This window comes from Otolemur garnettii, unplaced genomic scaffold, assembly GCF_000181295.1.
Source record: "Otolemur garnettii isolate 467f Iridium unplaced genomic scaffold, OtoGar3 scaffold00002, whole genome shotgun sequence".
Taxonomy (NCBI): Eukaryota; Metazoa; Chordata; class Mammalia; order Primates; family Galagidae; genus Otolemur; species Otolemur garnettii.
Window position 1 is genome coordinate 1,861,067 of NW_003852397.1, and position 22,517 is coordinate 1,883,583.

Below are 22,517 nucleotides of genomic sequence, written 5' to 3' on the forward strand. Positions count from 1 at the left end.
TCTGTGGTTCATCTTACAAGGGTACAAGTGAATCTTTCTATGAGTAGAATATGAACGTTTTAACACAATAACTAAGAAAGTTACATGAAGGCTATGTTAACCAGTTTGATGGAAGTGTCTCGGATCGTGTGTGAAAACACCACACTGTACCCCCAAAGTGCATCAATGTACACAGTTACCATTCAATAAAAAAAAAAAAAAGAAACTCACAGGACTGCTGAAACCACCCAAACTCCATGCACACTTACTGTCTTGAGTTGGATACTTTCAGGGACTCTAGACTTTTTCATTGCTACATAATGGACTACTGAGTGTTTTTTAAAACCACTCAGCATAGACGTAATTAAGTGCCAGCCTTTTGTTGAAGAAGCTGAAATCTGCAGTTTATAGCAGCTTTCTGCCCCTTTCACATTTATAAAGCCTTTATTTCAGGCTCAGTTTTACAATTTTAGGAAGAGCACATGTCCACTCTGGGCCTAATTTCTTGTCTGTAAACTGAGGAACATGGGAGGAGCTGCTGCTCCTTCCCACAGCTGGCAGTCCCGCACCAAGAAACTGCCTTTGGCCAGGGCAGAGCGAGTTAGCGGAGGAGGCACTTCCTAAAGGACAGGGAATGTTTCTGGGGTAAGTTAACAAAAATGGTTTTAAGAATAAATGTTGAACGAAACAGTGACTTATCATAGCCAAATTTGAGAAATACCACGTTTTTCAAAGTGTTTAATCTTAGTGAATACAATCGTCAAGTGTTTTAGTAGAGTTTCATTTTGAAAGGTAAATAGTGAAAATGGTAAAAATTCTGTTCTGTTAACTAAGTCAAGATTAAAATATTCTGGAGCTTGGTTTTCCAATAGCTAAAGATGGAGAATAAAAATGGACCTGGGTTCTGATCTCATTTCAGAGTGGTTTTCGTGCAACCCCAGTCCTCCAAGTAGGGGTTCGTTCTATGGGGAAACAAGTTTGGAAGACTCTGTCCACTAATAATACTCTCCCCACCACCCGGAAATTTGCATGCAACATTTATACATTGAAGATTCTGAGTTCTGTTAAAAAAAAAAAAATCTGCCAGGCTTTATTTATCCCAGCCATTCCTAAACGTGGAGATCTCGCTGTTGGATGAGCACCTTTCAAAAGTGTCCAACCTTCTGGCTTCTCTGCACCACATTGGCAGAAGAGGTGTCTTGAGCCACCGGATAAAAACAGAAACATTAACGGATAAGCTCATAAGCAGAAAGAAACAAAGGTCCGTGCATACTTTTCATGATAGCTGCCAACACAGATAAAACAAAAAGTCCTCACTTAATCCACATGTCACCTGCAGGCTACAGGTTGGACCCCCACCCCCTACCCTGCCGAATGGTGCTCCATGGGGCATACTTAGGGCAGGGGCCAGGCCGGGGAGCTCCCTGGAAGGCCCTTTCTGGGTAACATGTGGCCCGAGCTCCATGCTCATTGTAGTAGCAGCAGGTAAAAAGAACATAGCCCCGTGAAAGCAAGATTAGAAAACTGATGGAGGAATATCAGGGAAAAAAATATTTAGAACCTTTTTTTTCTGCTTTCAGATTGACCATGGAAATGAAGTTTTTGTCTAATATTTTGTTGTCCTCGATATACAACTAACTCAGTATTTTTAAAGGAGTTTAAATAGGACTTGTTTCCCTAGGCATATGAGTTAAGTAAATTTGAACTACAGCTTCTTCAAATATGTAGCTTTTACCAGCCTGTGCCAATGAGGCTATCTGAGCATTTTAGTAACAGCTTTCAGAGTGAATTTTTCCTCCCTTAGAGAACAGAATTTAGTAGTTTGAAACTATTCAATTAAAAAAATCCATTTTAGGCGGTGCCCATAGCTCAGTGGGCAAGGCGCTGGCCACATACACCGAGGCTGGAGGGTTCAAGATGTCCTGGGTCTGCTAAATAACAATGACAACTGCAACAAAAAATAGCCTGGCATTGTGGTGGGAGCCGGTAGTCCCAGTTACCTGGGAGGCTGAGGCAAGAGAATCATCTAAGCCCGAGAGTGTAAGGTTGTTGTGAGCTGTGACACCAGGGCACTGTATGGAGGGTGAAATAGTGAGATTCTGTCTCAAAAAAAAAAATCATTTTAATTGCATTTCAAAGTAGAGAGCTAGCTAGCCATAGAAGGAAAATAAAATGAAAGAAAAAACTTGACTCGAAAAGATCAGTTGTTTTTAACAAAATCTGTAGTTTACTGGGAAGACAGGAATAGTGGAAATAGGCTTCTTATGCTGGTCCAAGGGTGTTTCCGACACACTGCTGATTAATAATAATACACGCTGCTGATAAATAATCCTCAATGCCTGCCACTTACTCACTGTCATCATCAAAGAGGTTGAGGGAAGCAAATGAGGGCCACTGTGATATTTCAATAATGAAACTTGTGGTTTCAAGCATATGCAATTATACTGAGAGCAAAAACTAAGTTTAATTGTACTTGCATGTATTTTTAAAAAATTTCCTTACTTCTTGATTTAGAAAAGGCAATTGCATATATTGATAAGGTATAAAAATGCCTTTTGTACTAGTTTTTGATGGCTGTGGTAACAAACCACCACAAGTTTAGTAAATTAAAACAACACAGATTTCTTATCTAATAGCTTCCTATATGTCAGGGGTCTGGGTTGGCTGAGTTCTCTGCTCTGGGTCTCTCAAGGCCAAAATCAAGGTGTTGGCTATCTGGGCCCTTATTAGGAAATTCTGGGAAAAAAGACTAGTTTTGCAGTACATTATAGACAAGACACCAAAGGAGACAAAGCATCAATCCTTTGAATGACTGTATTCAGTCAGTATTATGGTATCAACTCATTAACATGTGCATGTCAGTATAAATGAAATCCTTACTTGATAAGCCATTCAAAGTGTTCTTTGTTGTCCGAGCACCCATAATCGGTGGTCCAGGCATGACCGATGGTGTATTTGTGGAACTTTAACATGTCCATTACTCCAACTTGGGCAATGACACAACCAAAGAGGTCAGGACGCTGATTTGCACAAGCAGCTAAAAACCAAAGTAGAAAGAAAAGGGAGGCAGTCCGTCATTAAACATACACAAAGCAACACTGAAGTGCTTCCGGAACCTGCTTGCCTTTATCCTGAGAGCACAACGGCCCAAAGCTCCCCACCCCTTCCAGTATGTCCAAGGGGTGGATCGCATCAGTAACACCACTTTACTCCCCAAAGTGAATCTCAATGGGGGAGTGTGACTTGATAAGCTCAAGGACTTTCTGGGAAACCTGTGTCCCCTCTTCCGAGCTCCACTTGCTTTTACAATGCTGAGGCAGGTTGTTCAGGATCTCAGAACCCGCCCAACGCAGAACAGGGCCTGAAACGACAGCTCAGGGCTCCAGCCAATACTAGCACATCTTTTTGTCCTGTTTTTCAATGTTTTTTTTTTGGATTATTCAGTGAATATCTATTGAATATTTGCCACGTGCCTGGCATTAGGCGTGAATAAAGCTAAATGCAGGGGGAAAGATAAAGCAGTGACCAAGCAATTACAGCACAGTGTGGTGGGCGGCCATGGCTGCTGAGAAAGGTCAGGCACTACGGGAGTGGGGTGTTGGGTGCGTAACCCACATACAGCACTTAGGGAGGAAGTGACGTCCAATGTCAAGCTGGCATGACTACATGCTCACTTAAGAGACAAACTCCATTAAATTCAAGCAGGAGGAGAGGGGAAGGGTTTGGGTAAATCCCCACCCAACAGGTATACAGCATGGGTATGTGGCACACTACCTGGGCGGAAGATACACCTACAGACTCTAACCTTAGAAACACAACTGGTCTGTTTGGACCCCTACAGTAATCTGACATGAAACAAAATAAATTAAAAAAACCCTGGCATAGGGCTGGGGGTTACTCCAGAGACCTTTTCATGCTACCCCGAGTTGAGGTAGCAGGGTGAGGGGTCAGCTGTCTCATCTTGTAGCTCATCAGATGCCCGAATCCAAATGAGTTTTGTTCTCTTTCTACCGCGCTCCCATCCACAAAGTAAACTGAGAGCTGGCCTCAGACAGAGTATCCAAAAACCTAAGAGTTTAAGTCAGGGGTCCTCAAACTTTTTAAACAGGGGGCCAGTTCACTGTCCCTCAGACCACTGGAGGGCCGGACTGCGGGGGGTTGCGCTGAGGACGCCTGGGTTAAGTACAAAATCCGGTTCTCACCCACTAAGAGGCCTCCGTTTGAACCTCCGTTTATAGTCAGCCTCCTGGGAGATGTGTAACCTTCCTTGATGAGATACTCGGCAGCACACTGAAAATCATCAAAGCAGTTTTGCTTGTTGGCCAAGATACCACCTACAATGCCAGGAAAAGAGAGTTAATTTAACAAAACAAAACAGAAACAGGTTTAACCTAAAGGGAATTCAACTGATGTTAAAGGCAGACCTTCAACTACTGATTAACTTAACCACTTAAAAACAATGGGCTAACACTACATTGAAAGAAATGCCTCAATTTAAATTCTGTGACACACTTTGGAAATCTATCATCAATACCATAATTGCTAATCCCTATGGTGGATTATATTTTTCTAAAAGCTCCTGAAACGTAAATGGGAAATGCCCCAAAGGTAACAGATGATCTGTTAATGTGAGCAAGCAGGAGGAGGCAAGGATGAAAGCTTGTCCTCACAAGGAACCTGTATTTTGGGAAGCTGGACTTAAAAATGAAGCAAAACCTCCAGCAGCGTGCTATCCTGAGTCCCAACCCACACACGAACCAGAGCTCACCCTGTGGCTGCCCAGGCTTCTCCTTGGGGAGATGGAAGGGCTTTGTAGACGTGCATTTCCCACCCTGCCTCTTTGCAGAAGTCTGAAATGGGCAAGTGATGGAGAGAAATAAATTCCCTGGTTTTTCCTGGATTGTTAATTTAGACTATCAGTAGAACTGGGTGTGGGGTGGCAGAGCACCACGCCAGGTTTCTCAGTTCTTGAGTGAGAGGTCTCTGTTCCCTGAGGATCCAGGCTTTACTACCTGTAAGTCACTGCAATATGCTAACCCAAAGAAATGACTTAAAGAGAGACATTTACTGGGCCTTGGAATGTCTCAAAGTAAAGTCCAAAAGCAAGTCCTCAAAGGAACAGATGTTTTAAATAACTCTCTCTGAAATGAACAAAGAGCAGACACAGATCTAATTAGATATTCAAGATTAACCACTTCTGCAGAAATTCAATTAAAGATAAAGCAGTGCTACTGAAGAAATTTTTTCATATCAAAACAAATGTTATTAAGACGTTAATAAGAAATTATCTGTGGATTAGAACAGCTAGGATTACTTAGTTTCCAGGAATGATATTATTTTGGGTATATGACTATATTTTTAAAAGAGCATTACATTTTAAACTCAATTAACAGAATGGAATTCAGATTTTTCAATGTTCCATGTTCTAGGCTATCACTGGAAAAGGTCCATTTCTGGTCCTCTCATGGCTTAAGTTTTGAGAAAGGTTATGAATCAGTCTAAACAGAGTCACCTGCTAGCCTTAGTTACACTCCAATATCCCTTTTTTCAAGGATTTGGATGGTAAGTTGGTTCTACAATTAATAAAAAGATGAGATAAAGACAGTGGACGGTCACTCTTCTCTATCAGAAAATGGCAGGTACCCAATGACCAGAGGGTTTTATGGCAAAGAATCCAGTTCTTTTAAGAGCGGTCAGGGCGTGTGCCTGTGTGTGAGTGTGTAGGCCACATGCCAGCTGAATAGGAGATCAGGTGAGTGAAGGGGTTGTGACTTGATGTGCAAATTTGGGATGTAAATCAAACATATGATATGTGGGAATTTTACTCTTTTATGAGTCATCTTTTAATACCACATTTTCACAGTATGATTTGAGTGTAATTGAACTATTATCAGGTCAAAATTATACAATGAATTCTATGTAATTTCAAAAACAATGTGACAATCAACAGTCTCCAGGGATGACACCTGGCAAAAGCTGCTCTGACTGGGAACACTCTCTTGCTAGGTGCATTTTGAACAGTCTGGGGTCAGACCGTGGGGTGCATGCCTGATGCCCTGGGGTCAGGCTGCCTTGGCCTTATCTGCATCTTCATCCCTAACAGGCACTTTGGAAATCTCTTTACAGGTCTGACCTCATCTCTGCTGATGGGATTTGATATAGAAAATCAGTCTTAGGCCTCATCTAAGTGGAGGAATGGATCTGAATGGTGATCTCGAAAGTTCCTGCTGGGAAGACCCCACTGAACAGCGCCCCCACTGGTGCACTGGGGGTGCTGAAGGCAAGGAGCTGGCGGAGGTGCAGGTGCTCTCCCATACCTTTCTCCCCAAGGACACAGGACCAGGGCAAGTGGAGACTGGGCGAGGGGCACCCCACAGAGGAAGAAATGGGAGAGACAGGGCTTAAAAATAAAGATGATCATTTAAAAAATATTGTAACCATCTGGGGTACGAAGTTGAGTACTAGTCAATCAACTAGAATACATAATTCTGAAGGCCAGAGAATGGAGACTGAGACAATCATAAAAGAAAAATGACTGTGCTCCTGTGGCAGAGTCCGGCTCTCTCAGCAATGTTGGGAAGACCACAGAAAACCAGCAGGAGGAGGCCCACCCTGGAACAGAAAGCTCTAAGATTGCTCCCTTCTAATAAGGAAAATGACCTACTTTAAAGTCTTTTTGAAGTTAGCTAAGTGATGCTCAACTGTACAAACAAGGCTAACAGGAGACAAATACCACAAAGCTCCCCATGACACGGTCTGACAGTGATAATTAAAAATGCACCCCAGGCATTGTTTAAAAAAGCAAAATAATTCTGATTATGCTCTATGAGGAATGCTTCTAAAAAATACGCACTTTGTTATAATAAACTGATGATGAAGGAAAATAAAATGTGGAAAAGAGTAGTTTTTAAAGGGGGAGTGGCATTTCTTTATTGTTCATTTGTCCGCCCAAATGCTCGCTGCTCTCAACTCCTACTCATTTCGCCAGGAAGGATCCGCACGGCCTACTTCCAGACGTGTGTTTCTGTAGAGGAAATGCCTCACCTTTATGCCACGTCTCCCCATATTCACCACCTCCTCGGATGTTGGCCACTGCCAGGACACCGCCCATGTGTCTCACAAAAATAAGCCTAGAAACACTGAGAAACAGTAGAAATAGTTAACTTTCCACTAACTGCCTAGTAAAGACCATCTCCTTCCATCTTAAAAAGTATTCCCTGAGAGCAGGCTAGGAGCAGCCTTATCTCAATAGGAGCCCGATATTATCTATATTACTTGATTAAAGTAAAAAAAGCTTATACATTTCTATGAACATTCTTTTTTATTTATTTATTTTTTGGAGACATGATCTTGCTCTGTTGCCCAGGCTAGAGTGCAGTGGCATCATCACAGCTCCCTGCAGCCCCCACTTCTGTGCTCAAGTGATCCTCCTGCCTCATCCCCCTGAATAGCTAAGACTACAGGCATGCCCAGTTGATTTATTTTTTTGTAGAGACAGTGTCTTGCTATTGCTCAGGCTGGCCTGGAACTCCTAGGCTTAAGCAATCCTCCTGCCTCGACCTCTCAAAGGGTTAGGATTGGAGGTGGGACCCAACACACTTGACCTCATTTTTCTATACTTAAGTATTTTACTACACTACTCATAATATGAACAGAGGAAAAACCGAGGGCCTCCTGGCAGGTTGAATCTATCTTTTCAACTATCTCGGCAAACAGAACACTGGCAACCCAGTATGAACGGTGCTTGGGATACAGGGGCACTTGATCATGGCCCCACTGAGAACTTTTTCCAGTAGTTCTCTCCAAACTGAATGTTCAAGTTGGGTAGAAAACTCTTTCTGGTACATGAATTTTAAACACGTTTTCCAGTTTCTAAAGAAATTTAGATGTTAAACCAGATAACACAGGAAAGTAAAAGATCAAGAATGGAGTTCTCAGGGCTGGAGAATATTTTCTAGAAATAAACAGAAGTAACTATAGCACAACGTTTCTAGGACAAAGGGCTAAGTTCTTTGGGAGATCCGGATTTTGTTTATCCTCTCCTCTTGCCACTGTAACCCGAAAAGTGCTGACACTCAAGTGTCAGTGTAACCTGAAACCCAAGCCTGTAATTTTACCACCTTCAGTGATAAGGAGTAGCAAGTGACACATTTTATTGGAAGGATTAGGTTAAAACTCACGTATTAGTAGCTTGCATTTTATTTATTATTTATATTTCTATTTTTCTCAGGGTCCAAGGTTTACTCTCACTAAAGCTTTAATTTTTAGACTATAGCAGAACCTCTGTAACCGGATCACCTAAGGGACTGTAACAAACTGGTCAACATAGGGGGGTGGTCAACATAAGGAGCCAGGTGTGCTGCACTGACGCCTACATTTGGTACATGTCTGGTCTGTGAAAATTAGGTCAACTTCAGGAAGTGGTCCACCATGGAGGTTCTACTGTAATAATCTCAAGGAATAAATGTGGCACATGGTTTTACAACACAGATACAGCTGCACTAATGAGATGAGAAATCTCATTACCTGGCAACTGTGGAAAGAGACGGGAAGCCATCTGTGGGTTACGCGTGGGTTATGGTGCTTCCAGTGGAGGAGGAATGAACAGCCCCCACTAACAGCCCTCTTCGAACTAGCTTCCCTTCAGCTTACTCATACGATGATGCCACACAAATGTGAAAATACTATTCTATGTCGTGATTTTACACAAAAGCCTTCATCAGCTCCTCATTAACAAGTGGATAAAACCATCTACCTTTAGCCAGATGGTCAAGGTAGCCCATTTGAGGGCAGGGACCACGTTTCACGGTTCGTTAGATCTAAATTAATGATCTTAAATAGATACTGAGTGGTCAAAACAAAGGGGCAGTCTTCTTGTGTTCAACTTTGGGACAGCTGGTTGAGCCTACTCTGACCTTATGTCCTGGTAGTCACCAGTCCAACCTCTTCCCACACAGGAATGATCCTGAATGAATCTGGGAATCAGATTTCATGTGGGGCTCTATTTATAAGTCGGCTTAAAGCTAGTTTTGCTGGTAAAACAGTAAGATAAACCTGCACCTAAAAAGCAGGGAAATTCCTTGTTCTCATTATAAATGTTCAAAGCAAATTTCATCTGAACAATAGCAATATGTATGAAAACGTAGATTTTTTTCCCCCCTAAGCATAAGTTATCTGCTAAGTAATCACAGAAACAATGAATGTAGAACATTTATGGCTGAATGTTAAGCCAGTCAATTTTAAGGCTCTGTGCTGGTAAAAAAAAAAAAAGGTCATCCGCTAAAAAGTCATGCCCCTGCGGGCAGTGGGGGTGGCCAAAAGTGACAAAGACAGGAGCCTCCTCCCTTCAAGACCTGGAGTGACACTGATCTTTGTAGCCAGGCGGCCAAGGCCTCAACATCTAGTTCTCAACCAACCTATTCCACTGAAGACATTAGTTTCTGACGATCCTATAATTCTGATAAAAAATCCAGGTAGTTTGCATATTATCCTGCCCCTCTACAGAGACAACAACCAAATTCACACGGGTAGTTCAGTGTATCAGAAAAACACGGTTCAGCAGGCCAGTCTCTGGTTTCTTGCCACTATGTGGGAAGATGAAATACACTCCAGTGTTCCAAGAGAGTTCCACGCTCACCTGTAGTTGGGTGTGATGGATATGTTGAAGCCACCGTAGCCATATAAGAAAGCAGGATGAGAACCGTCCAACTTTATGCCTTTTTTATGTACAATGAACATTGGGATCTTTGTACCATCCCTGCTGGGGTAGAAAATCTAGAACAAAAGAAAACAGAACGCTTAGATTTTTGCATGACTTCATAAATACTTATGTGCTTTAAAATAAGAAACCTGAAGAATAATTTCTTGAAGATGTACAGTGGAACACTGAAAACCTCTAAAGACCTATTTGATGTGAAGCACCTTTCAGTTTTTATGGAGATGATATGAATGGTGAAATAAACCGGGGTCTAAAAACAGAAAGCCTTGAACTAGAATTCTTATTCCATAACCCTCTAGACCACCAGGTAACCTTGGCAGGTTGGCTGTCTCCCCGCAGCCTTGGTACTTTGTTCCCAAAGGCAGCTGTCACACCTCCTCTTAGCACCTGCCCACCGCACACAGGACAACAGGCATTCAGTCCTCTGTTCCCTGTCCTCCCTCTCAGCACTGGAAAAGTCAGATCTGGCCATCCTGCCAAGCAACTCTACCTAGGGAGACTCTTCTAAAAAAGAAATTTTACATCAACTCTTCTATAATTAAGACACTCAATACATCATCCCTCCCGATCAACTGTTAAATGTAAGCAAAAGAAAACATATTAGCTTGGAGAGCTGATGAGGAACAACGCAGGAACCTATTCCTCCTGGTCTGTACTGATAATTAAGGCTCACAAAGCCTTCCCGAATCTAGGCAACCCCAGGCAAGTTCACAGGCAACATTTCCATATTCACTACTTTTTGGATAAAGGATGAAGAGAAAGAGGGTAGGGGAAAGAACATTAAGTGCTATTCAAATGATAAGCCACAGAATAAATGATAAGCCACAAATAGCTGATAATTCCTTCTTCCAGACAGAAAAGCTGCCAATAGCTTTCTCTTTGGGCAAACATGCTATCTTTACCCCAAATGACACCTGGAAAGTGCCCAGTTCAGATGAGCTCTCTGACTCACGTGGGAGGGAATAAGCCTTCACCCTTAGTGTGACCCGGAGCCAGGTCATAGCCAAAGCTAAGGTAGTAGTTCTGCTGCAGAGAGCTGCTAGAAAAAGTCCTGGAGTTAAAACAGTGGGTGGCAGGAAGGGGCCAGTGGGCAGGGACGCAGATTTAGAGATGGGCATTACAGGACCTTGCAAGTCAATGCCTGTAAGTCTGGTAGTATTTTGAAACCTGCTAAGAAATAGATGAAACATTTTATTTCTGGGGTGGCGCCTGTGGCTCAAAGGGGTAGGGCGCTGGCCCCATATACCAGAGGTGGCGGGTTCAAACCCAGACCCCAGCCAAAAAAAAAAAAAAAAAAAATTGTTTCTGACTTTGGGGAGAGAAAGAGTTATATGTAAATTTGGCAGTTCAGGAATCACGGGCAATACTCTGAAAGTTCAAAATTATCAGAAGGAATACAATTTTATTTAAAGTTCGGTGCCAGTCAGCACCCACTGGTTAAGTGTCCTGGGTGGGTGGCCACTGGGAAATGCTGACTTAGAGAACGGCTTTCAAGGAATTGCAGGGGCTGATGAGCTAAAACACAAGGCTTTCGGCTGCAGAGGTGGGAAGAACACACATAGCTGTAGCCAAAGAGGCAAAGGCATCAAAGGGGCAAATGTGCAAACTATGTCATCTGATGCCACTTCACTGAACCGTCTTTTCAAAAACAGTGTTCCCTCTGGCTACCCCCAACTTCCCACCTAGTCTCAAATCCCTGTCTAGCTCAACCCTCTCCAGGCTGACCCCTCCTCATGGGCCTTGCTTTTCACCCAGCCAGCTGGACTGATGCACCTCTCCCCGCCACCGCTCACTCTGAGACCTTCCACCTGTTCCCCAAATGCTCTCTCAGAATCCTTTGTGACAATTCCGCATCCTCCTGACGCTGCTTTTCTTGCCACTGCCTGTACGATTTCCAGTGCCTGCAAGCTGCCCTGTAACTCTCACCTGGCTCCAGGACAGAGGCATCCTTTCAGAACACCATCAACACGCAAAGTCCCCTGTATGCCAGCAGTTGCAAAAATACATCCATGTGTTAAGTTGGCCTTTTAACATTAGAACAGTAACACCACTCAAAAGTGTAACGGCATTGTAAAGATGGTGTTGTTGTGGGCAAGGGAACTCCTTCCAGGAAGCCTACTTTAGTCTTAAAATAGACATGTGAAGATTCATTAGAGACACTGTGGGTTTGGTGCCACACCACTGCATAAAGCAAACACTGGGAGCAGCACCGACATTTGGGCTTCCCAGTACACATAAAAGTTATGGTTACACTTTACAGTAAGTCTACTGAGTGCGTGGTAGTATTCTGCCTAAAATAACAAGTATATGCCTTAATTTAAAAAGACTTTACTACTAAAACTTGCTAACGGTTATCTGACTCTTCAGCGAGTCAGACTGTTTTGCTGGTGGAGGGTCTTCCCTTGAGGTCGATGGCCTGCATGATTAGGGTGGTGGCTGCTGAAGGTGGGGAGGCTGTGGCAATTTCTTAAAATAAGACAATTAAGACTGCTACATTGATTCCACCTTTCATAAAAGATTTCTCTGTAGCACGTGAAGCTTTTTGATTTAGTCAATCCCTGCCACTACTTTACCAACTAACTTTCTGGAATATTCTAAATCCTTTGTCATTCAACAATGTTCACAGAATCTCCACCAGGAGCTGCTTCCATCTCAAGAAACCACTTCTTTTGCTCAGCCACAGAAGCAACTCCCCATCCATTCAGCGTTTTTTTTTGAGTCAGTCTCACTTTCTTGCTCCCGGTAGAGTGCCATGGTATCATAGCTCACAGTAACCACACACTCTTGAGCTCAAGTGATCCTCTTGTCTCAGCCTCCTGCCACATTGCCTGGCTATTTTTATTATTTATTTTATTTTATTATTATTACTTTTTTGAGACAGAGTCTCACTATATTGCCCTTGGTAGAGTGCCATGGTGCCAGAGCTCACAGCAACCTCAAACTCCTAGGCCTAAGCAATTCTCTTGCCTCAGCCTCCCAAGTAGCTGGGACTACAGGTGTCTGCCATAATTCCTGGCTATTTTTTGTTGTAGCTGTCATCACTGTTGTTTAGCTGGCCTGGGCTGGGTTTAAACCCACCCTACCAGCCTTGGTATATTGGCTGGCACCATAACTACTGTGCTATGGGTGCTGAGCCAACCTGGCTATTTTTAGAGATAGAGGTTCGCTCTTGCTCAGGCTGGTCTCGAACTCGTGAGCTCAAGCAATCCACTCACTTCAGCCTCCCACAGTGCTAAGGTTACCAACATGAGCCACTGTACCTAGCTATCCATTCAAATTTTATCACAACATTATTCAATTCAGTCACATCTTTAGGCTCCACTCCTACTTCTAGTTCTCTTGCTATTTCTATCATATCTACAGTTACTCCCTCCTTTAAAGTCTTGAACCCCTCTAAGTCATCTGTGAGGGTTGGAATCAACTTCTTCCAAACTCCTGTTAACCTGGATACTCTGACCTCCTCCCATGAATCACAGATGTTCTTAACAGTATTTAGAATGGTGAATCTTCTCCAGAAGGTTCCCATTTTGCCCAGGTCCATCACAAGAATCACTACCTATGACAGCAGTAGCTTTAGAATCATATTTCTTAAACAGTAAGACTCAAAAGTCAAAACTACTCTTGGATTCATGGGCTGTAGAGTGGATATTGTGTTGCTGGCATGAAAATAGCATTAATTTCCTTGTACAGCTCTCAGAGCTCATGGGTATCTAAGTGCACTGTCAGTAAGTATTAATATTTTGAAACGAATCTCCTCCCCCCCCCAAGTAGTAGGTCTCAACTATGGGCTTAAAATATTAAGCAAACTAATTGCTATAAACAGATGTGCTGTCATCCAGCCTTTGTTGTTCCATGTATAGAGCTCAGGAATAAAAGATTTCCCATAATTCTTAGGGGCCTAGGATTTCTGGAATGATAAATGAACACTGGCTTCAACTTAACATCACCAGCTGATTAGTCTCAAACAAGACAGCCAGACCATCCTTTGTCTCTGTGAAGCCAGGCACTGACTTTTCCTGTCTAGCTATGAAAGCTCTGGATGGCTTATTTTTCCAGTAGAAGGCTGTTGTATCTTCATCAAAAATCTGTTGTTCTGTGCTGCCACCTTCATCAGTGATGTTAGCTAGATCTTTAGATCTTCTGAAAACCTGCTGCAGCTTCTACATCAGTCCGTGCAGCCTCACCTGCACTTTCATGTCACGGGGATGTCTTCTTACCTTAAACTTCACGAACCAACCTCTGCCTTCTGCCTAGCTTCAGACTTTTCTTCTGCAGCTTCTTTGCCTCTCTCAGCCTTCAAAAAACTGAAGAGAGGTAGGGTCTTGCTGTGGATCAGGCTTTGCTTTAAAGGACTATTTGCTTTAGTAGCTGGTTTGATTTTCTATTCACCCACCTTAACCTTTTTTGTTTTCACTTTCTTAGGATTCATTATGTTCACTGGAGCAGCATTGCCACTTCCTTTAAGTTTTCCTTTAAGTACTGGAGTGATGGTCAGGGATCTCCACCTAGCAAACAGTCTAGTCCAGGGCTGAGCAGACCAGGAGAGGGACACAGCCTGGGTCTGGTACAAACTGCATAATTTTCTCTAGGCACAACTAATATGCCAGATACTTCCTGAACTATTTTGGCCTCTAAACTTATAGGTTACTAAAACCTCAAAAAACTACAGAGGGTTGTTATACATAGCTGCCCTGCTTCTTTATGGGGGCCAACTCCTCACTGTACACAAAAATCAAAACACTCAAGCTGAAAATTTATTGACGGCCAGGACAAAGAACTTTCCCTTTGCATTTACAATTTGGCCGACTGGAGTCATAAGTCTAGTGTCTGGCATCCTCCGCGGTTGACGTGCCTTCCTCACTAAGCTTAATCATCTTTAGCTTTTGATTTAAAGTGAGAGATCTGAGAACTTGCCTTTCACAATGAGTGGTCATTGTAGGGCTATTAACTGACATAGTTTCAATATTGCTGTGTCCCAGGGAATAGAAAAGCCTGGGGAGAGGGAGAAAGACAGAGGACCAGCCTGTCTGTAGAGCGATCAGAACACATACATGTATCAGTTAAGTTCACTGCCTTGTAATGGGTGTGGTTTGCAGCACCCCTAAACAACTGCAATAGTAACATCAAAGATCACTGGTCAGAGATCTTCATAACAGACAATAATTAAAAAGTTTGAATATTGTGGGAATTACCAAAGTATGACACAGAGATATGGACGTGAGCACCTGCTGTTAGAAAAATGGCACAGAAAGACTTGGTCCCTGTCACATGCCTTCAGTTTGTAAAAAACACAGTATTATAATAAAGCAAGCACAATAAAACAAGGCATGCACACATGTATGTATTTTATTAACTCTCCCTGCAGGCACATGTGTGCACACAGAGCAGTATCCTCTGCCATGTCCATTTATGGATGACAACTGATACTAACCAACTCGAGTCTTCAATGATAGGGCAACGTGAAGCTCGAGTCTTCTCATAACTATGGAGAGAATCCAAGTGGACACTTTAGAAACAGTCATTAAAAATAGCCCAGGGATTTTCCATCATGCACTTTCTACTTCTTTGACTTAACAAAAGCTGGTTTTCTCTTGAAGCCGCTTCTTTTGAAACTTTTAAGAGGATTTGGGGGCATTTTCTTTCTTACTGCTCTGGATTTGCTAGGTTAGGTGGACAAGTTTGCAAACCCCTTGCTTCCCACACCTGGCCTAAAAGCTCCACATCAGACTCCACACCAGTGGTTTTTGGACCTTACAGGTGAGGCCTATGCGTCTGTGAAGAACCTGTTAAAATACAGTTTCTCAGGCTTCATCTGCAGAGCTGTGGATTCCATAGGTCTGGGGTGGAGCCCTCAAAGCACTGAGTTAGCACATATCCTAGATACTCCGTGGCCACTAGATCTGGTCATGTCATGTGATCTTATCAACTCCTTTATCCTTACCAAGGAATAGCAACTAACCCAGGCATTTCCCCACCATCCTTGACAATTCTAATAAGAGATTCTCTACTTCTCTTTACCATGTCTCCTGAGACCTCCCTCCGTGACTTTCACAATGGAACTGAGGAGCTGTCCGGCATCCTCACCGTATACATGCTGGAAAGCCTGATTGCCCACACCTCGTGTCCAGCCCACCTAACCACTGGTTCCTTCGAATGTTTGCTGTGTGTCCACTGCTGTGTACCAGGCACACACTTGGCTCTGAGATGTAAAGATGAAGAAGACCTGCATAATCCCTGTCCTCACGGCACTTAAAAATCTCCTGAGACAAACCAGTGCAGGATACATACATTCACCTTGGCCATGCTTCGGCTCTTGGAGTTTGAAATTCTCCTGCAAGCAGCTGGACAGTCCCCTTTGACTCAATTTGTCCTTTCACTACTGCATTCATTTCTTTTCTCCTAGGGTATCTGCCTATACTTTAACTTTTCATTTTTTGAAACATTTATTATGACATTCAGTTCCTTGTTTTCTCTCTGTTCCGCCAGCTCCCTTGGGTGCTGGGACCCTTGGACAGCCCTTTAAATGTCACTAATGCCGAATTCCTCTAATTCTGCTCCTAACCCCACTGGATTCCTTCCCCTCCCCTGGCATGCTGGACACTCAGGAAATGCCAACTCACCTCATTACAAATTAATGACACTTGAACTCAGCTGGGCTCTGAACTTATGTCTCCTCCTCACCCCCAACAAATGAATTTCTTGTGTCTTTCCCTTCCTATGTCTTGTTTCCTAAATGTCTTTCTTTTAGTTTTTTCCTCTCTACATCAATTCCAGAGTGGCTGTTTCCAGTGTTTTCCATTTTCTTCCATTCGCAATACCACTCAGGGGCATCTTCTACTCTTTGTACTAGACCTTGCCTGGCTTCCCAGAGCCCATCTGCCTTGAAAAGCCTCTGGCCAACTTCACTCGACCTCTGCAACTCCGAGAAACGAGGATCGCCCAGCCTTGTTCATTCCTTACTGCCTCCACCACCACTACAGTCTTTCCATCATCACAACATTTTGTTTTTCCATTTTCTCCCTTTCTTTGGCATACCAGACTCAAATTTCTCCTTCCTGTGTTAACAAAAGAAAACCTTTTATATGGTCCTGTCTGCCCCACAGCTCAATCTCCACTTATTATTATATAGTGATATATAGGACCAGGCTAATGTATCTTTCTCTCCCTTCTCCTCACTTAGCAAGATACCATGAAACCCCCAGATTCACCTCATTAAAAAAATGGCTGCCTGATATTTCACTGTATGGATGTAGGTACACTTACCTACGCATTTGCTCACTGACACACATTTAAACTATTTTTGTTATCAATGATAGAATAAAACTCTTAGATAAATCTGGCATACTCACACTATGATTTCTGTACCATATTTTCTTGGACATGAGAATGCCAGATCAAGGTGTACATTCAATAGATTCTGACAAATAATTCTCCAAAAAGGGTTTATCAACTTAAGCTCCTAGTGACAACGTCCACGAAGTGTTGATTTCTCAACAGCAGTGGACATTAAAATAGATTTTAATTTTTGCTAGTCCAAAAGTCAAACACTACCATTTCATTATTGCTTTTTAAAAATTTGTAAGCATTTTCATCTACATATTACTCATTTTATATTTTGTCCTGAGAGAACAAAGTATGCCTACTTTTTCACTGTTGTGTTCCCTTATAGAAACTCATCTTACGTTAAGGGTGACCTGTTTTCTGGTAGGCTTTGGTTGTATTTCCTCTGAGTATAGTACCTGTATTTTTCCTTTCTCTGTGGTGTCTTGAACTGCAAGAAGTTGTTAATATTTATGTATCCAAATACCTACTTTTTCTTTTCAGTTTCCTATATTACATAGAAAGGACTCTCTATCTCAACTTACAAGAATGTTTATCTATACACCTCTGTCAGGTGACCAGTCAAGGGACTGTAACAAACTGTCAACGCACAGAAGTGGTCAACAGAAGGAAGCAGGCCTCGTGTAGACACATGCGTGTGGTGCTTGTCCGTCTATGAAAATTAGGTTAACTCAAGGAGCTGGTCAATGTGGGGAACTGGTCAGTTATGGGGGTTCTACTGTATTTGCATTTTGAATGTTTACACTTACATATATATGTTTTGCATGTTACATTTGCGTTTTCTTTTTTAAATTAGAACATTTATTTTTAATTTTTATAGACTTAGGGTATATATGCATATATCGTGTAGTGGTGAAATCTGGGCTTTTAATGTACTCATTACCCAACAGGTAAGTTTTATCCCTTATCCCCCTTCATATTTTATTTTACATACGGCCTCGGATCTAACTACTCTTCCCCAAATGGACAACTCCCACACGCTCTTTAATAAAGCAGCTCTTCTTATTCTTTCCCTCCCTGGTCAGAAATGCCATTCTTGAATTGGCTTCTTTCCAGGCCTCATCCTTCTCAATCCCAACTGCTTCTTTGGCTTTCTGGATGATTTCTCTGGTTTTTTTTTTTTTTTTTTAAGTTTCTCTAATTCTTTTTCAGCCTCTAATTGACCCATTACCAGCTCCCCTTCCTCCTGTTTTGCAAATTTCTGTAGTTGGTCTTTGCTTTTCTCTTTGCAAATTCCCTCTCTGCTGTCTCAAAGAGCTCCCATTAGCTACTCTATGTGAAGGACCCCGCGTCCATGTTTCCAGGCCTAAAGCCAGACCTGTGCTTCCCGAAGGTCACCTCTGAGGGGCTGGTTAGGAAGCTCCTCAGGTGGCTTTGGCTGCAGGGGTGTATGACCTCAGGTGGCGGATGGCCTATCTGTAGAGCAAGTCGACATGCTTCATACACCTGGCACACGCCCCTCCTTGGGACTCTGACTTGGGCTCATAGCAGCACTCCCTTATCAGCCACCCGCTTGTGGAGGACCCCTACACCCAGGCACCCATTTGGTCATTTTGGTTTTTACAATCAGGTCATTTCTCCCCCATTTGTGCTGTCAAAACCTGCTTAGAGTTGTCTGCTCTGCTCACCTCATACCAACTTGTCTCCCTGACTCCTCTCACTTGCTGAGGTAGAGATGTGGTAGGCATATTAGATCCTTAAACTATTACTAGTAACATGTAAAAATTATCATGTCCTTTGTACACACATGTAATACAAGAGCGCTTGGTGCTCCATGAGTGGACAGTCGCCAAAGCTTAAAGCCGTGTGTTGTTTTTCCATCATCCAATAGTTTATTGCTACCTCAGTACTCAGGGTTCAAGTCAAAAAGCAAAAACCACTTCCTTTTCCCTTTCTTGTAGCAATGGGAGAGCTGGCAAGACAAGTCCATTCTTTCTGAGTGTCCAGTGTAGACACAACCCCGTGATGGGATGCCAAAGCTTTCACGGGATCCTTACTGGACAGGAGAACAAGGTGCTCACAGGGTCTCTAATGGGGACCACTTGAGTGACAGAAATGTATGTGTGTCATCCAGAGCTACCAGCTCATAGCAGAGTCTGACAGGGCCCCGTCTTTCTTCTTCCTGTCGGTATCAGGGCAAATGGGTTGTGCAAAAGATCTGGTTCACCAAGGACCTGTGATGAGCACCCCCTTTCACCTTAACAGATGACAAGCTCCATCAGAAAATCCACAATGGACAGGTGGTTCCTGGAAGCACTCAGAAGGTCTCATACAAAGATTTTATCAGGGACACATTAAATAAAACAAAAACATTCCCAAGTGATTCAAAGTCAAAGTTGGTGGGCCAAAGTTAAACACTAGATTAAGATAGCTTCTTTCCTTAATTCACTTTCCCCTCTTTTAATGCCTGTATTCTTTCAGCAGCTTGGGTGGCTAGAGGGGAAGAAGGTAACCTTGGCCCCTGATGTTGTGAAGCAGCAGGTGGCCAGGAAGGCCGGCAACTGAGAAAGGCCCAAGAATTTTGGCATTGCCCCCACTTACAGGGCGTAAGTTGTGCGGGACACAACTACAAGAGGGATTCTATCTAACAAATTAAAAAATTGGAACCTGTTTGTTTGTACCCTCACAATAACCTGAAGAAAAAGAAAAAGGAATTTTGGCACTGAACAGGACACCCAGCCCCCAAGGGACCACACCTGCTTTGTCAAATGGCCCCACAGCATCTAGTTGAGAGTGCCTTTCAGGATTAACCAGTTCACCCGAGTCCGGGACCACCAAACAGCTACTCAATTGCTCAAGCTGGCCATACACGCAGACCAAAGAAAGAGAAGTAGGAACTGCTGGCCAAGAAGATGTCCCTACTCAGAGACCACCTGTCCTTACAGCAGATGTAAACGCTGCCACCACCCTGATGGACAGGAAGCCTCAGCTGGTGGTGACTCCACGCGATGTGGATGCCATCCAGCTGGCTGGGTTCCTGCCCTGTGTTAGGAGATGGGGCCCCTCCTGCATTATCAAGGGCGAGGCCAGGCCAGGGAGTCTAGTCCACAGGAAAACCTGTACCATAATCACCTTCACACAGGTTAGCTTAGGAGACAAGGCTCTCTGGCTAAGCTGGCAGAAGCCGTTACCACCATTATAACTGCAGATATAACAAGATCCACTGTCACTGGGGAGGAAATTTCCTGGGTCAAAACCTGTGACTTGCATTGCTAACCTGGAAAAAACAAGAGGTGAAAGAACTTGCCACTGAACTTGGGTTTTCTCTACTCACAAACAATAATTCTCCTTAAAAAAACAAACCAACAAAAAACCCAACAAAATAAAAAAAACAAAAAACTTAAATTCTTCATTTTGGAGACTCACAATAGTGCGACAATGTTAGGGCACTTCTAAGACCAAGAACATTAAGTGCAAGAAGGCTGTAAGTGAGGCACCACACCCTTGGAGAAGGCAAGGTGGTGAGGTCCCAGGTTGTCACTCTAGGGCACCTTATCCACCGAAGAGTCCTCTCTTACCTGACATAACAAAATAAAAGCCAAGAAGGTAGGATACCTGAGAAAGTAACACTGCCAGCTTAGGGCAAATTGCCACCAAGGTCTCCCAACTCTCCAGTCCAGGGTTTTTCTACTGTATCACAAAATAATTCACTTCAAACCATTACTTCTTTGTATGCAGTGAGGCAAAATGCTGTGAACGTTACAGTCTCTGGCATGGATTTAACACGTTCACTTTTTCCCCCCGAGACAATGACCACCTGTCTGTAGGAAATCTAGGGGACAAATATCATGCTTCCAGAGATGGTATGCTTTGTTGGCTTTTCTGTTTTTGTCAGGCTCTTCAAAAGAAGACTCATCAAGTAGTTCAAAAAGCCATGTTCCAGATAGAGGAGTGGCTGTTACTATTACTATTTTAGCAAAATGAGTCAGCTTAGAAAGGCAACCCTTCTCCACACAGTCTTCAGTGTTACCATCTTGAAGACAGATTATTAAAACAGTAAAAATCCCCGTATGTTTTGCCATGCCAGTCTACTGAAAAACTAGGTATCAATAGTATTTGTAAAAGGCTTAACAGATACAATTAACTTCACCAATGAGACAAAAAATGCTCGAAAGAATCAAGCTTGAAAGCAATTCCAACTTTCTTAGTAATCAATTAAAATGAAATCGGTTTCAAATTCTGCTCATTTAAAACCGTATTGTAATGAATGATTGTTTAACAGATAAGAGCTCACAGATCCTTGAGCCAAATCCTTTAAATTAAAAAACTACTGAAGAAACGGTTTATATTTATGTCAAGTACATAGTCCAAAATTTTAGAAATGACCCATTCCTATTGTCAGGTGTGACCATCCAGAGGCATCACCAGATATAAGCAGTTTAACTCTGGAAGCATGTTTTGGCACAAGTCATGGAATACGCATCTAGCTGCCTTAACATGTAAAGGTGGTTTCAAACAAAATAAAAACATCTGCCTTTAGAAAAAGACGAAACAAGTAAGCATAACCGATTAAGAGAACATTACTGCTCCTTCCAGTAAATGACATGAGCTGTGGAAGGATCCAGTGAAATGATTACTCTCCATGAGATGAATGCAGTTAGTAATGGGAACACCTTCATTAAGACACTCATATATGATATATGCAACCATTTAAGTTCCCTCCAAACAATCTTTTGATGTAGCTCAGATTTGGGGCTGAGGCAAATACCAGGCTTCCCATTATAGCCAGTAACAGCGCCACTGCTCATACAGGACAGACGGAGGTGAACTGCCAGGGGCGGGCACTGCAGGGAGAGGTCTGGGACACCCGCAGCAACTCCTGCCTAATTTTAGAGCCTCACAGGTTTAAGAGCATGTTCATAAAAGGGTGTTGGGCTCCTCCTCCTTTTTTATCAGTTGACAGGGGCCACTTGTGTGGTCTGCGCTGAGAGTGGCAAATAAATCTGACAAGAAGCAGAACCGCTCTGAGATTCCACAATCAGTGCAAGGAGGGAATAAGACATTCCATTACTCACTGTGCCAGGCAGACGGGCACCTCTGCGTCTCGGCTAACTTGTAAAACAAGCAAATGAAGAATTTCCTAGGATTTAGAGGGAGTCACTGCACATCTCTGTACTGTGCTCAGGTTAAATATACTAGCCTGGAATTAGAAGGTTGTAGTGCTATTTTCCAGGCATTTGACTTTGGAAGTGAGGAAGAGTTTTAAGAGTCACCTTTGGGCAGAAATACAAATGCAGAGTGTATTCCAGATGGTGTTCATTTTTCCAAGGATGGTTGGACAATTTTGCAACAGTGGAGATTTAAAAGCTCCCATGGGGCACTTCAGTAACAGCAAAGTCAGTCTATTTAAAAATCTGTTTTAATTTTTTGTACGTTTCCTGAGCATCAACAATGTGCTAAGTGCTATACTGATAGTCTTTGCTGAAATTCATCAGCTCTCTAAAGCTCAGCCATCTGTTCTTTGGAATGATCCTCTTTG

At 42.9% G+C, this 22,517-nt stretch overlaps 1 protein-coding gene across 1 annotated transcript in view; it reads right to left on the reverse strand.

Moving 5' to 3' along the window:
- Positions 1-22,517, reverse strand: part of PREP (prolyl endopeptidase) — a 131,753-nt gene that overhangs the window by 1,321 nt on the left and 107,915 nt on the right. Inside the window, exons 11-14 of the mRNA XM_003781567.3 lie at positions 9,617-9,753; positions 7,024-7,118; positions 4,182-4,313; positions 2,860-3,016 (exon numbers count right to left, since the gene is read on the reverse strand). Coding sequence (XP_003781615.1) covers positions 2,860-3,016; positions 4,182-4,313; positions 7,024-7,118; positions 9,617-9,753 — 521 coding nt within the window. The remainder of the gene's footprint in view (positions 1-2,859; positions 3,017-4,181; positions 4,314-7,023; positions 7,119-9,616; positions 9,754-22,517) is intronic.